The 14,510-nt window shown below is 39.4% G+C and overlaps 1 protein-coding gene across 3 annotated transcripts in view; it reads left to right on the forward strand.

The window, feature by feature from the left end:
- Positions 1–14,510, forward strand: part of CORIN (corin, serine peptidase) — a 285,216-nt gene that overhangs the window by 172,328 nt on the left and 98,378 nt on the right. For all 3 annotated transcript variants that reach the window (XM_081590643.1, XM_081590651.1, XM_081590633.1), the window contains 3 exons: positions 8,009–8,116; positions 9,469–9,579; positions 12,407–12,523. In XM_081590643.1, the coding sequence (XP_081446769.1) occupies positions 8,009–8,116; positions 9,469–9,579; positions 12,407–12,523 (336 nt within the window). The remainder of the gene's footprint in view (positions 1–8,008; positions 8,117–9,468; positions 9,580–12,406; positions 12,524–14,510) is intronic.

Below are 14,510 nucleotides of genomic sequence, written 5' to 3' on the forward strand. Positions count from 1 at the left end.
TGAAAATGAGGAAGTGTTTTTTAAATTTCTAGTTCTGTGACTTGAAATAGGCGACATCTCACTCCCTGGTTTTCCCTGTCATCAAGACTGGCAGCACAGTAGCATCTCCAGGAAGCCCCACTTGCAGAAATTCTAGCTCTGTCAGTCTGGAGGCGGCGCCCAGGCAGCAGCCCCTTTGTAAAACCCTGCCAGTGATTCTAATGCGCAGTCAGGCTTGAAACTGCTGCACTAGAGGGTGTCTGGTGTCTCTTTTGTTACTAATATTCTATCATCTTTTGATTCTGTAACCAGCTCTAGAACAGCATCTGATATGTAGCAGGTGCTTAGCAAATGAAAAAGCCTTAGGAAAAGACCTGTCACAGGAAAAAGAACCGCCACAAAGCCCCCATACTTTATGCCATGTAAACCAATGTCAAATACTTTCGGAAATCATTCACTCTGAATTTGGGGTAACATTGGTTGTTACCCCATTTATTTTTGTGTAGTGTGGTAAACGAATTATACTGAGTTAACTAAATATACTAGTTAGCATAATTAGTTATACTAATTATCACACAGATTAATAATACGAGGTCTTGAGTCAGGCTGTCTGGCTTCCTATTTCTTTCTTTCCTGCTTTCTTTCTTTCTTTCTGGCTGTGCTGGGTCTTCCTTGCTGTGTGGGCTTTTCTCTAGTTGCAGCAAGCGGGGATTGCTATCTAGTTGCAGTGTGTGGGCTTCTCATTGCGGTGGCTTCTCTTATTGTGGAGCATAGGTTCTAGGCCATGCAAGCTTTAGTAGCTGTGGCATGTGGGCTCAGTAGTTGCAGTTCCCAGGCTCCAGAGCACAGGCTCAATTGTTGTGACGTATGGTTGCTCCGAGGCATGTGGAATCTTTGAGGACTAGGGATTGAACCAGTGTCTCCTGCATTGGCAGGCAAATTCTTTACCACTGAGCCACCAGGGAAGCCCTTCCTATTCCTTCTTTATCATTTCCTGCCTCTGTAAATATGGCAACGTACTCAATCCTTTTGGGTCTTAGTGTCCTCATCAGTAAAATGGAGACAATAAATAATATTATTATACTAATTATCTCTAGAATTGTTGAGCAGAATAATGAATCACTAGATGTCAAGTACAGAGACCAGTGCCTGGCATGCAGTAATTCTCAAAAGGCATTAGGATTTATGGTTGTGACTGTGGTTGTTATCTTATTCTCTACGCAGTCCTTCCAAAATCCCTCCCACTCCTTCCCCACCAGAGGTCAGGTGATACATTGTGGAGAAGACAGAAATACTACAATATGCACAATGGTTTTAAAAGCAGCACCATATGAAGCTATCTTGGAAAGGAGGCCACCCAAGTAGCACAAAATAAAAACTGATATTCCAAATAATGTTTCTGAATCATCAAAAATGACTGTAGCTACTATATTTATTAAGACAGGGGAGCAAATAAATACTAGAAAGATTTCTACCAAATTAATAAAAATAAAAATATTTCATTCTACCTTTATGGAAGAAGTTTCAGATGTCTGGAAAATTCACTCCTGTTTTGAGGCCATCTGATTATAGGGAATCAATAAAATTATTGAATAATCTTGAATTCCTGCTATGTGTGAAGCATGTTCTAGATACCTGGTAAATATAAAGACTGTTAAGACATGATTTTTTGCTTCATGAGCCTTTTAGTCTAATCAGGGAAATGGCATAGAGATCATAACATAAACATAGATACAATTAAATATCATGTTTTAGAACAATATAATAGATGTGCATGCTAAGTCACTTCAGTTGTGTCCAACTCTTTGTGACTCTATGGACTGTAGCCCGCCAGGCTCCTCTGTCCATGGGATTCTCTAGGCAAGAATACTGGCGTGGGTTGCCATGCCCTTCTCCAGGGGATCTTCCCAATCCAAGGATTAAACCCGTGTCTCTTATGTCTCCTACATTGGTAGGCCGGTTCTTTACCACTAGTCCCACCTGGGAAGCCCAATATAATAGGTATGGCAAAGCAAAAGATGGTGGAAACAGAGAGATTTTGTGAGAGACACGAGCACAAATCACTGGTTGCCAGATTGGCATGAGAGAGCCAATGGGATAGACAGGATTAAAACTGGCCTTGGAATAAGGTGATGCTTGGATATTCCAGAACAGTAGCTCTCTGTTGGAGGCAATATTCCCCTCTAGATGTTTTGCAGTATATAGAGCCCTATTTGATTGTACCACCGGGGAAGTTTAAGGGGATGCTACTGGCATTTAGTGGGCAGTGGCTGCGATTGTTGCTAAACATGCAGCACACAGGATAGCTCCCCACAATAGTCACCCAGCCCCACGTGTCCACGGTACTGCAATTGAGAAATCCCCCTTTGGAGCTAGAAGTCAATAGCTGAAAACCCTCAGGACATCAATAAGCCCAGATCACTGTAACAAGCTGGGAAACTGTGGGCAAACTGATTAACCTCTTCGGTCATCTCAAGACAAGGCTGTTTCTGGGTGTAAATTGAGCATCCCTACTTGAATCCTGAGTTGAGGCAACATGATTATGTTTATAGACTCAAGAGACTGAGAAAATTGAATGAAGTTCTTGAAAAAAGGTTGTCTGTTCCTTAGCTGTCTCTTTTCATTTAATGACAATTTTGAGGGATAAAAGTTAATAGTGTAAGATGCCAGACTGAAATAAATATTAACATGCAAGAACTTTAGAAGTAGCATTTTATCAAAACTCTCATTCAGAGAAAAAAAAAGATCTGTATCTAGAAAAATACCCACCTTAGGTTATGCAAAATTATGCTTGTATTGAGCAAGAAAAGCACAACAAGCAGCTTTTGTAAGTTTTCATCTGTTGGCCCCAAATTGCACTTATAGCATCTCTTTTCAGTTGAAATAAACATTTATTTCAATAAAAGGAAGCACTGTGATCTTTGCTATTTGCTATGTGTTTCTGGGTGTGCAGTGCCTCTGGTTAAGGTTTTCTGTGTTTACTAATTACACAGACCTTAGGGAGGTAACAAGTTGTTTTCCAAATGTAGCTAATTTTGTATCTAACGTCTGAAAATGGCTTCTAACCAAGAAAGTCATAGCAGTGGAAAGTTGAGACTGCCCCTGTATGAATAATGAGGAATTATAAAAAATGTTTGAATCATCTCTATTTATGAAATAAGTTAATCAATGACAGCTTTAATTTACAAAATACACCCAACGAGGTTTTTTTGTATGAATTACCAGGGATCCCGGAATGGACCTTGGGAATATTTTAAGTGTTCTCAGGTTAATCAGATTCTGAAAGAAGTATTTGGTTCTCCAGTCCTACCATCCAAAAAAGTGAAGTGTACTGTTTAAAAAAAATTAATTCATATGTTTAAAATCCATCATCCCTTCACACTGCCTCCTCCTTCTGGTGATGTAAATACTTCTGCACTGATGGTCAAGGTGAAGACCCCACCATAATGCTGATTCTAGCATGCTGATTCAAAAGTTTTCGTAAGAGATGAAAATAAAACAAAAATCAAAAAGATGTTTAACATTTCCCGAGGAAATGCATATATCTTGATGCACAAATTCCCCAACTTTGCCCAGTGGGCAGGAGAACCATAGTTAACCTTTCTTGACTTAGCTGGTATGTGTGTGGTCAGCTCAGCTGGCAGTAGGGTGCAGGATGGGGAGTTAGCACCCTCGGCTGAATGGGGGGAAATAATATGGTCAAGGTGAAAACTGGCACCTCTTTTTAGTCCTTATGTTTTCCCTTATGATGGTTGTCCTCATTTGAAAATTATTTGGCCCAGGGGAAATGAAAAAAAAAAAAGGACTTACAAGGTTCTGTATGTGTATATGTGTGTATACATGTGTACGCCCTCTTAATGATGGTGCTGAACAGATGATCCCTAAGGTACATTTCATTTCTAAAATGGTGTGATTCTGAGAGTATTCAAGTAACTTCTTAGGAGAGTGCTCTTTGAAATAGAAGTTGATGATTCATGTAAATAATATTTTGATGTGGCTCACAGTTTCACTAATCAGTCCCCAAGATTTTTGACAATGAATTGTTACAGAATTTCGGATGTTTAGAGTAAAGAGAGGTGCATGTGTGCAAAGTCGCTTCAATCATCTCTGACTCTTTGCAACCCTAAAGACTGTAGCCCACACGCTCCTCTGTCCAGTCATGAAGGCTGGAGTGGGTTGCCATGCCCTCCTCCAGGGTACCTTCCTGACCCAGGGATCGAACCCACGTCTCTTACATCTCCTGCACTGGCAGGCGGGTTCTTTACCACTAATGCCACCTGGGAAGCCCCATGGTAAAGAAGTACCTATCACCGATTGTATGAGAGACAGACTTACTTCAGGAGTAACAATTAGCAGGAGGCTGGGATGTTTACCATTAAGATTCTTGATCTTTATCAGTCAAGGAGACTGATCCTCATATGTGACTTTATTTCTCACCTCTTTCCTTTGTTCTTGCTATTCCTTTTACTTGAAATATGCTGAAATTTTCATTCCATCCACTCTACTAAAATTCTGCACATCTTCCATGATCCCTCTCTAGCCTTAAGAATCTATTTTTGAACTTAATTCACTCTAAGGGAAAAGATAATATTGGATTGGCCAAAAGTTCATTTGGATTTTTCCATGACATCTTACTAAAAAACCTGAATGAACTTTTTGACCAACCCAATACATTTAAGAAATATAGTTGCTACTAAGTACAGCCTTTACATGTAAACATTTTTACCTTATTGAGGTATAACTTATATACTGTAAAGTAATTTAGTAAATTTATAGGATTGTGAAACCCTCACCATGATCCACTTCTAGAACTTTCCCATCTTTCCCCACATTTCCCTCCTATTTATCTGCATTCAGTCCTCACTCCCATATCTCCAGCCACAGCTACATCTGTCTCTGTAAGTTTGCCTTTTCCAGAAACTTTATAAATGGATCACACAATATGTAGTTTTTGTATTTGGTTTCTTTCGCTTAGCAAAATGTATCTGAGCTTCATCGATGCTGTCACGTGCATCAGTAGTTTGATACTTTTAATTGAATAGTATCCCATTTTAATAGAATAGTATCCCATTGTATGAATATACTATATTTTGGTGGCACATTTACCAATTATTGAGCATTTGGATAATTTCTAGGCTTTGGCTATTATGAATAATACTGTGATAAACATTCACATGCCAGTCTTTGTGTGAATATATGTTTCACTTCTCTTGGGTAGATTTCTAAGAGTGGAATTCATGAATCTCATAAAGTAATAGTTAAGCTTATAGTTCAGTTCAGTCACTGAGTCATGTCCAACTGTTTGCAACCCCATGAACTGCAGCACGCTGGGCCTCCCTGTCCATCACCAACTCCTGGAGTCTACCCAAACACATGTCCATTGAGTTGGTGATGCCATCCAACCATCTCATCCTCTGTCGTCCCCTTCTCCTCCTGCCCTCAATCTTTCCCAGCATCAGGGTGTTTTCAGATGAGTCAGCTCTTTGCATCAGGTGGCTAAAGCATTGGAGTTCAGCTTCAACATCAGTCCTTCAAAGAACACCCAGGACTAATCTCCTTTAGGATGGACTGGTTGGATCTCCTTGCAGTCCAAGGGACTCTCAAGAGTTTTCTCCAACACCACAGTTCAAAAGCCTCAATTCTTCGGTGCTGAGCTTTCTTTATAGTCCAACTCTCTCATTAGTACATGACCACTGGAAAAACCATAGCCTTGACTAGATGGACCTTTGTTGACAAAAGTAATGTCTCTGCTTTTAAATATGCTATCTAGGTTGGTCATAACTTTCCTTCCAAGGAGTAAGCGTCTTTTAATTTCATGGCTGCAATCACCATCTGCAGTGATTTTGGAGCCCCCCCAAAATAAAGTCAGCCACTGTTTCCACTGTTTGCCCATCTATCTGCCATGAAGTGATGGGACCAGATACCATGATCTTAGTTTTCTGAATGTTGAGCTTTAAGCCAACTTTTGCACTCTCCTCTTTCACTTTCATCAAGAGGCTCTTTAGTTCTTCTTCACTTTCTGCCATAAGGGTGGTGTCATCTGCATATCTGAGGTTATTGATATTTCTCCCAGCAATCTTGATTCCAGACTTTGCTTCCTCCAGTCCAGCATTTCTCATGATGTACTCTGCATATAAGTTAAATAAGCAGAGTGACAATATATAGCCTTGACGTACTCCTTTTCCTGTTTGGAACCAGTTTGTTGTTCCATGTCCAGTTCTAACTGTTGCTTCCTGACCTGCATACAGGTTTCTCAAGAGGCAGGTCAGGTGGTCTGGTATGCCTATCTCTTTAAGAATTTTCCACAGTTTATTGTGATCCACACAGTCAAAGGCTTTGGCATAGTCAATAAAGCAGAAATAGATGTTTTTCTGGAACTCTCTTGCCTTTTTGATGATCCACTGGATGTTGGCAATTTGACATCTGGTTCCTTTGCCTTTTATAAAACCATCTTGAATATCTGGAAGTTTATGGTTCACATGTTACTGAAACCTGGCTTGGAGAATTTTGAGCATTACTTTACTAGCGTGTGAGATGAGTGCAATTGTGCGGTAGTTTGAGCATTCTTTGGCATTGCCTTTCTTTGGGATTAGAACGAAAACTGACCTTTTCCAGTCCTGTGGCCACTACTGAGTTTTCCAAATTTGCTGACATATTGAGTGCAGTACTTTCATAGCATCATCTTTTATGATTTGAAGTAGCTCAACTGGAATTCCATCACCTCCACTAGCTTTGTTTGTAGTGATGTTTCCTAAGGCCCACTTGACTTCACATTCCAGGATGTCTGGCTCTAGGTGAGTGATCACACCATCATGATATCTGGGTTGTGAAGATCTTTTTTGTACAGTTCTTCTGTGTATTCTTTCCACCTCTTCTTATATCTTCAGCTTCTGTTAGGTCCATACCATTTCTGTCCTTTATTGAGCCCATCTTTGTATGAAATGTTCCCTTGGTATCTCTAATTTTCTTGAAGAGATCTCTAGTGTTTCCCATTCTATTGTTTTCCTTTATTTCTTTGCACTGATCACTGAGGAAGGCCTTCTTATCTCTCCTTGCTATTCTTTGAAACTCTGCATTCAAATGGGTATATCTTTCCTTTTCTCCTTTGCTTTTCACGGCTCTTCTTTTCACAGCTGATTTGTAAGGCCTCCTCAGACAGCCATTTTGCTTTTTTGCATTTCTTTTTCTTGGGGATGGTCTGGCTCCCTGTCTCCTGTACAATGTCACGAAACTCCGTCCACTGTTCATCAGGCACTCTGTCTATCAGATCTAGTCCTTTAAATCTATTTCTCACTTCGGCTGTATAATCATAAGGGATTTGATTAGGTCATACCTGAATGGTCTAGTGGTTTCCCCCACTTTCTTCAATTTAAGTCTGAATTTGGCAATAAGGGTTACATTACTTTTTCTTATCTTAGCATCATAATCTAGGACAGTACTGGTTATCTGAAGGTCATGCTATGAAACATTCAGTTGCCTTAAGTGGTAAAGTTGTGTGAATTATTAACAACTCTGTAATATAAATGACTTTTTCTCTTTGTTGTGTCTATATTTACCATTGACAAAACTGGACTTGCATTTTATTTATTTATTTTTTTTGGACTTGCATTTTAAAGTAAACATTTTTAAGAAATAACTACTCACTGTCTATGAAGTGTTCATTCTGTATGAAAGTGAACTTGAGTAGAAACTATGGTGGGTTGAGAATGTCTTTTCTCATATTTGGCTATAAGGAAGCTTTCAAGTGACATAGAGTGGAACGTGGGTATTTTCAGGAAGTGATAAGAGCATTGGCTTGGCAGCCAGTGAGTCTTCATCATTGTTCTACAGTAACTTGTTATATGACCTTGAACAAGTCAGTGGCTCCCTTTGCACCACAGTCTCCCCCACCATGAAACAGTAGTTATGGACTAGGTGACCATTATGATTTCCCCCCATGATATGCTTCTGTTAAACCAGCTACTACTGTAACATCCTCTTCTGCTCTGATGACCCATCAGTGGCTTCTGTTTTTTTTGTTTTTTTTCAGATTGCAGTGAGAATCTGTTTCACTGTCACACAGGCAAGTGCCTTAATTATAGCCTGGTGTGTGACGGATATGATGACTGTGGAGATCTAAGTGATGAACAAAACTGTGGTAAGTAACATTATTTCCCTAAAGGTTTTCATTTAAAATTATAGAAACTTACAATCAAAATCTTGTAGTTAATTGTTTGTTAGTGTGGTTAGTGAGTTAAATTACAAAGTGATCGGTTTCTTAATTTTCAGGAAGAGGAGGCTTTTTCAATTACTAATCTGTCATGTCTTACGTGTAAATGTAATATTTTCTTGGGTAAAGTCATACTAAGGGAACATTAAAGAAGTGGAATGGAAATGGGAGTTAACATATTTTTGTCTCTTTGAAATTGTTTCTTCTCTGGTTGGAGGCTGTGGCTCATGGTTAGATTTGGAGCTCTTGAGCAAAACTCTGCTTGCAGGTTTTTTGTTTTTTTTTTTCCCTTTTATTTTTATTTATTTATTTATTTATTTAAAATAAACTTTTATTTTATTTTTTTTTAATAAATTTATTTATTTTAGTTGGGGGCTAATTACTTTACAGTATTGTAATAGCTTTTGCCATACATTGACATGAATCAGCCATGGGTTTACATGTGTTCCCCTTCCTGGACCCCCCACCCACCTCCCTCCCCATCCCATCCCTCTGGGTCAGTTCTTGATTCTCTTGTTATATACAACCAAAGACCTCTCCTGTATTTGATTGCCATGCACTACAGGGCGACTTCTGCAGTGAAGACATCAGGATTTGTTTTACGTTCAATAACTCATCTTATCTTTTAAAGAAGGAATCCACCTACTAGATGCATGTTTGTACCTGTAAACAACATCTTTCCAATACAGCCCACACCAGCCCCTGCTAGCCACTTGTCTATATGTTGTACAAATTCAGCTTTTTTCCACATGTGATATACAGTATTTTTCTCTTTCTAGGTTATCTCACTTAGCATACATTTACACAACATTTTATGTCAATTATATCTCAGTTAAAAAGAGGAATGAACCTTTTAAAGTTGTTGTTTAGTTACTAAGTCATGTCTGACTCTTTTGTGACCCTGTGAACTGTAGCCCACCAGGCTCCCCTGTCTATGGGATTTCCCAGACAAGAATACTGGAGTGGGTTGCAGTTTCCTTCTCCAGAGGATCTTCGCGACCCAAGGATCGAACCTGTGTCTCCTGCATTAGCAGATGGATTTAAAGAACATTTTAAAGAACTGTGTTTAATTCTGAATGCCCTCCTGAATTATTAATAAAACCAGCTGAATTCTTCTTGCTTGTTTACCATTTTGACTTTGTGATTAGCTCTCAAATTTTTGGTAGTGTATTATTTACTGAGAGAAGAACTTTCTAACTTGTACTGGAACTACGAGCCATACATTCCAAGTGTTTGTCATGTTGGTTCTCTCCATCCTCCTGAGTGCTTGCTCCCTCCAGATTGCAACCCCGCAGAGGAGCATCGCTGTGGAGACGGGCGCTGCATTGCCATTGAATGGGTGTGTGATGGGGACCATGACTGCGTGGATAAATCCGATGAAGTCAATTGCTGTAAGTGCCCTGAAGGTTTTCATCATGCTCATTTTCCCGCTTCTGTCTGTTTAGTCAAATACACTGAAGGTTCACTATTTAAACAGATTCTTACACTTCGGTCCTGGCCTATACAGATGATAGTTGAATGGCATGATGACAATAACAATGTAGTATAACTGATGTCCAAATTTTTCTCACCAAAATTCAAAGCCTGACTTTGCCACTCTGGCCAAGCAGGTGGCTGTTTTCTCTCTCATTACCCACGAATCTTCTTTTGTGACTTTGTCAAAGCAGGTATTCTTCCCAGAGACTGGGAACTTTCTGTCTGCAAACAATATATTAGCAGTTAAGCAAGAGCCTCCACACATGCTCACAGGCACCATTTGTGAGAGAGCATAGGGAGAACTGACAGAGAGAAGAGAGCCTTCAGGGTTGATGGAGTTACACAGAGTGTGTGATGATATTATAACTTCAGAGCCTGTCTTATTTCTGGTGAGTATATCTGGAGAAAACCAAAATTCAAAAGGGTACATGCACCCATATATTCATAGCAGCACTATTTACAGTAACCAAGACATGGAAACAACCTAAATGTTCATTGACAGATGAATGGATAAAGAAGATGTAGTCTGTGTATACTGTAGAATATCGCTCAGCCATAAAAAATGACGAAATAATGCCACTTGCGGCAACATGGATGGACCTATAGATTATCATACTAAGTGAAGTAAGCTAGACAGAGGTAGACAAGTAGCATATAACATCACTTATGGAATCTAAAAAAATTATATAGATGAACTTATTTGCCAAACAGAAGCAGACTCACAGACACAGAAAACAAATTTATGTTACCAAAGGGGAAAGAAAAGGAAAAATAAATTAGGACTTTGGGATTAACATAGACACATTGCTGTATATAAAACAGATAATCAACAAGGTCTATTGTATAGCACAGTGAACTATACTTAATATTTTGTAGTAACCAATAGGAATAGGTACATATACATGGATGTATATATGTATAACTGAATCACTGTGCTATGTACTTGAAACTAACATATTATAAATCAACTATACTTCAGTTGTTTTCTTTTTAAAAAAAGATTCTTCAGGTAGCTGTTACACTACCTAATAAAATCGAGTATGGCTTGCCACATTTTTTTCCTAGAAAGTATACTATACTTGATAGGGAATAATAAAATGATTAAATAGAAGCTAAAGAAGAGTAATATTAGCCTGAAAGAGTTAATATGGTGCATTTTATGCATATTCAAGCTAATTAAACTTTTTATTCCATCTTTTACTGTCTAATAAAAGTAGAAACAGTAGCTACATATGAGATTGGCTGTTCAATTTGCCTGTAATTTAAGGCAAAAATAGAAATGTAGGTTGCATGGTTTTTATTTTGACATAAGAAAACTTATTTAAATTAATTAGCAAACACTATGACCAGCTTTCCTCTTTCCTGAATTATATTTGAACTGGAATATCATCTGAGTCCTGCCTGAGTGGACATTGTGGAACAGAGTGGACTGTATTTTGATGGATCTTGGAAAAGCAAGAATATGGTGCTCAAGTGTATATATAGATAGTAACTCTATGAAGGCTGAGGTCACATGATACATGGGTTTCTGATGCTTTAAAAGACAATAGGAATAGAATTAAGACAACCAGTTCTTGGAAGGTTAATGGTCACTGCTGCTGCTGCTGCTAAGTTGCTTCAGTCATGTCCGACTGTGTGACCCCATAGACGGCAGCCCATCAGGCTCCCCTGTCCCTGGGATTCTCTAGGCAAGAACACTGGAGTGGGTTGGCATTTCCTTCTCCAATGCATGAAAGTGAAAAGTGAAAGTGAAGTGACTCAGTTGTGTCCGACTCCTAGCGACCCCATGGACTGCAGCCTGCCAGGCTCCTCCGTCCATGGGATTTTCCAGACAAGAGTACTGGAGTGGGGTGCCATTGCCTTCTCCGAATGGTCACTAGATCATCCTTTTAAATATCAGGTGTCATAAGCAAGTTTTGAAATAAAGTGTTTATTGTAGGGTTGGTATTATGCATTTCATTGGTGCATTAGGTCAGGTTGATGCAGAGTGAAATGCTGGAGCTTAGGGTTAGAAAATCTTACTTCCATATCCTGGCCCTACTTTTCAACAGCCTTGAGAGTATGACACACATGCTAATGTCTCTAAGGTTCAGTTTCTTTATTCTAAACTAGGTTGATAATATGCACTTTACAAATTTGTTATGAGGATTTGAGATTAGATATGTAATACTCCTAGCACAGCTATTGCCATATAGTAAACCTTTAATAAATTGTAGCTTTTATATCATTAGTATAACTGCTTGTTGTTTAGTCTCTAAGTAACATCCGATTCTTTTGTGACTCCATGTACTGTAGCCTGCCAGGTTCCTCTGTCCATGGGATTTCCCGGGCAAGAATACTGGAGTGGATTGTCATTTCCTTCTCCAGGGGATCTTCCTGACCCAGGGATTGAACCCATGTCTCCTGCATTGCGGGCAGATTCTTTACCGCTGACCCACCTGGGAAGCCCAGTATAACTACTACTATTGTTAATACTAGTTCCACTTATGCAGTGATCTAGAAAGGGTTAGTTTTAACTAAGTGCTACTTAATAGGGTAAGAGAAATTCCAGAAAGAAAACCTTGCATTTCAAGAACACTTGGGATGAAAAAAATTGAAACATTCGTTCATTTGGGCAGAACATTCAGATGTTTAGAACACTTCATTTTTTGGTGATGCCAGATAAACAGGAATCATGGATATGATCCTCACACTGAAAGAAATACAGATAATTAAAATGCATGTTATTTTGGTGTTCCCTAGCGTGTCACAGCCAGGGTCTGGTGGAATGCAGAAATGGACAGTGCATCCCCAGCACTTTCCAGTGTGACGGAGATGAGGACTGTAAGGATGGAAGTGATGAGGAGAGTTGTAGCGATGGTAAGTGTGTGCTCCAACCCCAGAAATAGTCCTTACCAGCAGATCTTTCCTTGGGAGCAAAACAAAACGTTGGAAGTTACCTAGTGCTTAAAGGATTCCCACATAAATAATTTCAGATTGCCTAACGCACTGGTCCCCACAGTTCTGGTCAGCTAGAAACCTTTTTTGTGGTAAATGAAAGTCTCATGCAACTTACACTGAAAACTCACTCCTAAGGGTGAAAAATAATGGTTAAACACTTAAACAGCACAGGTAGATTCAGTTCGCTGTTTTATGGGGAAACACTACAATAAAGAGAAAAGTGTAACACATACTATTCAATTCAATTAAATTCCAGTTAGAAGGAAGTGGCTTCTGAAATTAAATGTAATGGCTTCCAAAAATAACCATGTGCAGAGAACCATTTAATGCCTCCCATTGCCAAGCAATATGCTTGAACACGCTTTAAAAGCAGTCTGTTATTATCTGTGAAGCCCCCAAGGAAAAAGTAAGTCAAATAAATTGGTTTTCTGTTGGAAAAGAAAACTCTACCCTAGTTGTCTTAAGCCTCAGTTTGTGTAGAAGTATCTCTCAGTACAGGGCTAGTAATATCTTCTGACTGAAAAACCACTACGTTTGTCTGTAAGTCTTACTTGGGTCTTACTAACATAGCCTCGTTGTTAGGAATGTGGAGGTTGCTGCTCAGATGCCTGGGTTCAGACCTCAGCTCCCACTTACTCCCTGGTTGACTTTAGGCCAGTAATTTAACCCTATTACTTCTCAGTTTCTGTGTCTGTAATCTCAGAATAATGATAACTGCTTCATAGAGATTACATGTGTTGAGTACTCCATAAATGTAAATGTAAGCTATTTTCTGTGGCTGGTACCCAAAAGCCTGTCGTAGGCTGTGTGTATCCCACATCAGCTAATGAGATTGGTCACCTGTAACTAAATTAGATTTGCCACAATGAATATTGATATTGGAATAGTTTTAATGAGAAGGCATTGTAGACCAAAAGAGAGAGCCTTTTAATCACAAATTTATTCCATAAAAAACTAGATAAGGATAGCTTTGTTTTACCAGTTTTGAAAATTCAGAAGGAAATCTTTTTCTGGCCTTGAGTTATTCCATATCAGCCAAGAAGCTCCCTTTTGATCAAATAGTTCTTTCTCTCTACATAATTCAATGCTATTTGAAATAATTTTGTATTCTTTACTATGCAGTGGCAGGATTTGCCAGTATTTATTTCTATCTGTGAGATTTAAGAAAAGTCACATGATAAAATGTAAATGTAAAGAAAAGGAAAGTAAAACTGTAGTGCTGTAGTGAATTTAGATTATTCACTCTACTGAATTCAACATACTAAAAGTATATTGTGGTGCTGGGAATTCATTGGCAAGCAGAACAGCTCTTGGGGCTGGCAGGCTTCTGGGGGAGATAGGCGTGAAACAGTAGGTCTGCTAACCAGGGAGGGATGCGGGCCAAGAGGGAAATTCAAGGTGCTAGGATGTGTTGTAATGGATGCATGTCCTGGTAAAGGGCTTCTGGGATGCTGCCCTGAGGAGGAGGTATTGGAGCTACTATCTGAAGAATGAATGAAATTAGCAAGGGAGAGTGGGACTGGAGAAGGCATTTCAGACACAGGGAACCACTTGTCCAAAGGCCCCAAGGTGGAAAGAACAAGGTAGCATAGAGGAGTGGGAGAAAGCCATTGCCTTTAGAGAGCTGAGAGTGAAGGGCAGTGAGTTACAACACAACAGAGTCACTGTCAGCAGTAATCACAGACTGTTTATGCTTGACTAGGCTGGGAGGAGGGCCGGGATCGCTTCTCCCAGGGCTTGGAGCCCTATTCAAGATAAAGGCCTTTACAACCCTCAGCCTCACTCTCAGCCTTCCTGTCTAGTCTCCCTTAACTAAAGGGAGTGACTCCAGCCCTTTGTATATCTTGCTATTGGCTTGGGAAACCCATCCTTCCCTCTTATCCCAGCTTATCCCATCTGCCTAAAA

This window comes from Giraffa tippelskirchi, chromosome 1 (assembly GCF_054371585.1).
Source record: "Giraffa tippelskirchi isolate mGirTip1 chromosome 1, T2T-mGirTip1v1.2.pri, whole genome shotgun sequence".
In the NCBI taxonomy this organism is placed as follows: domain Eukaryota; kingdom Metazoa; phylum Chordata; class Mammalia; order Artiodactyla; family Giraffidae; genus Giraffa; species Giraffa tippelskirchi.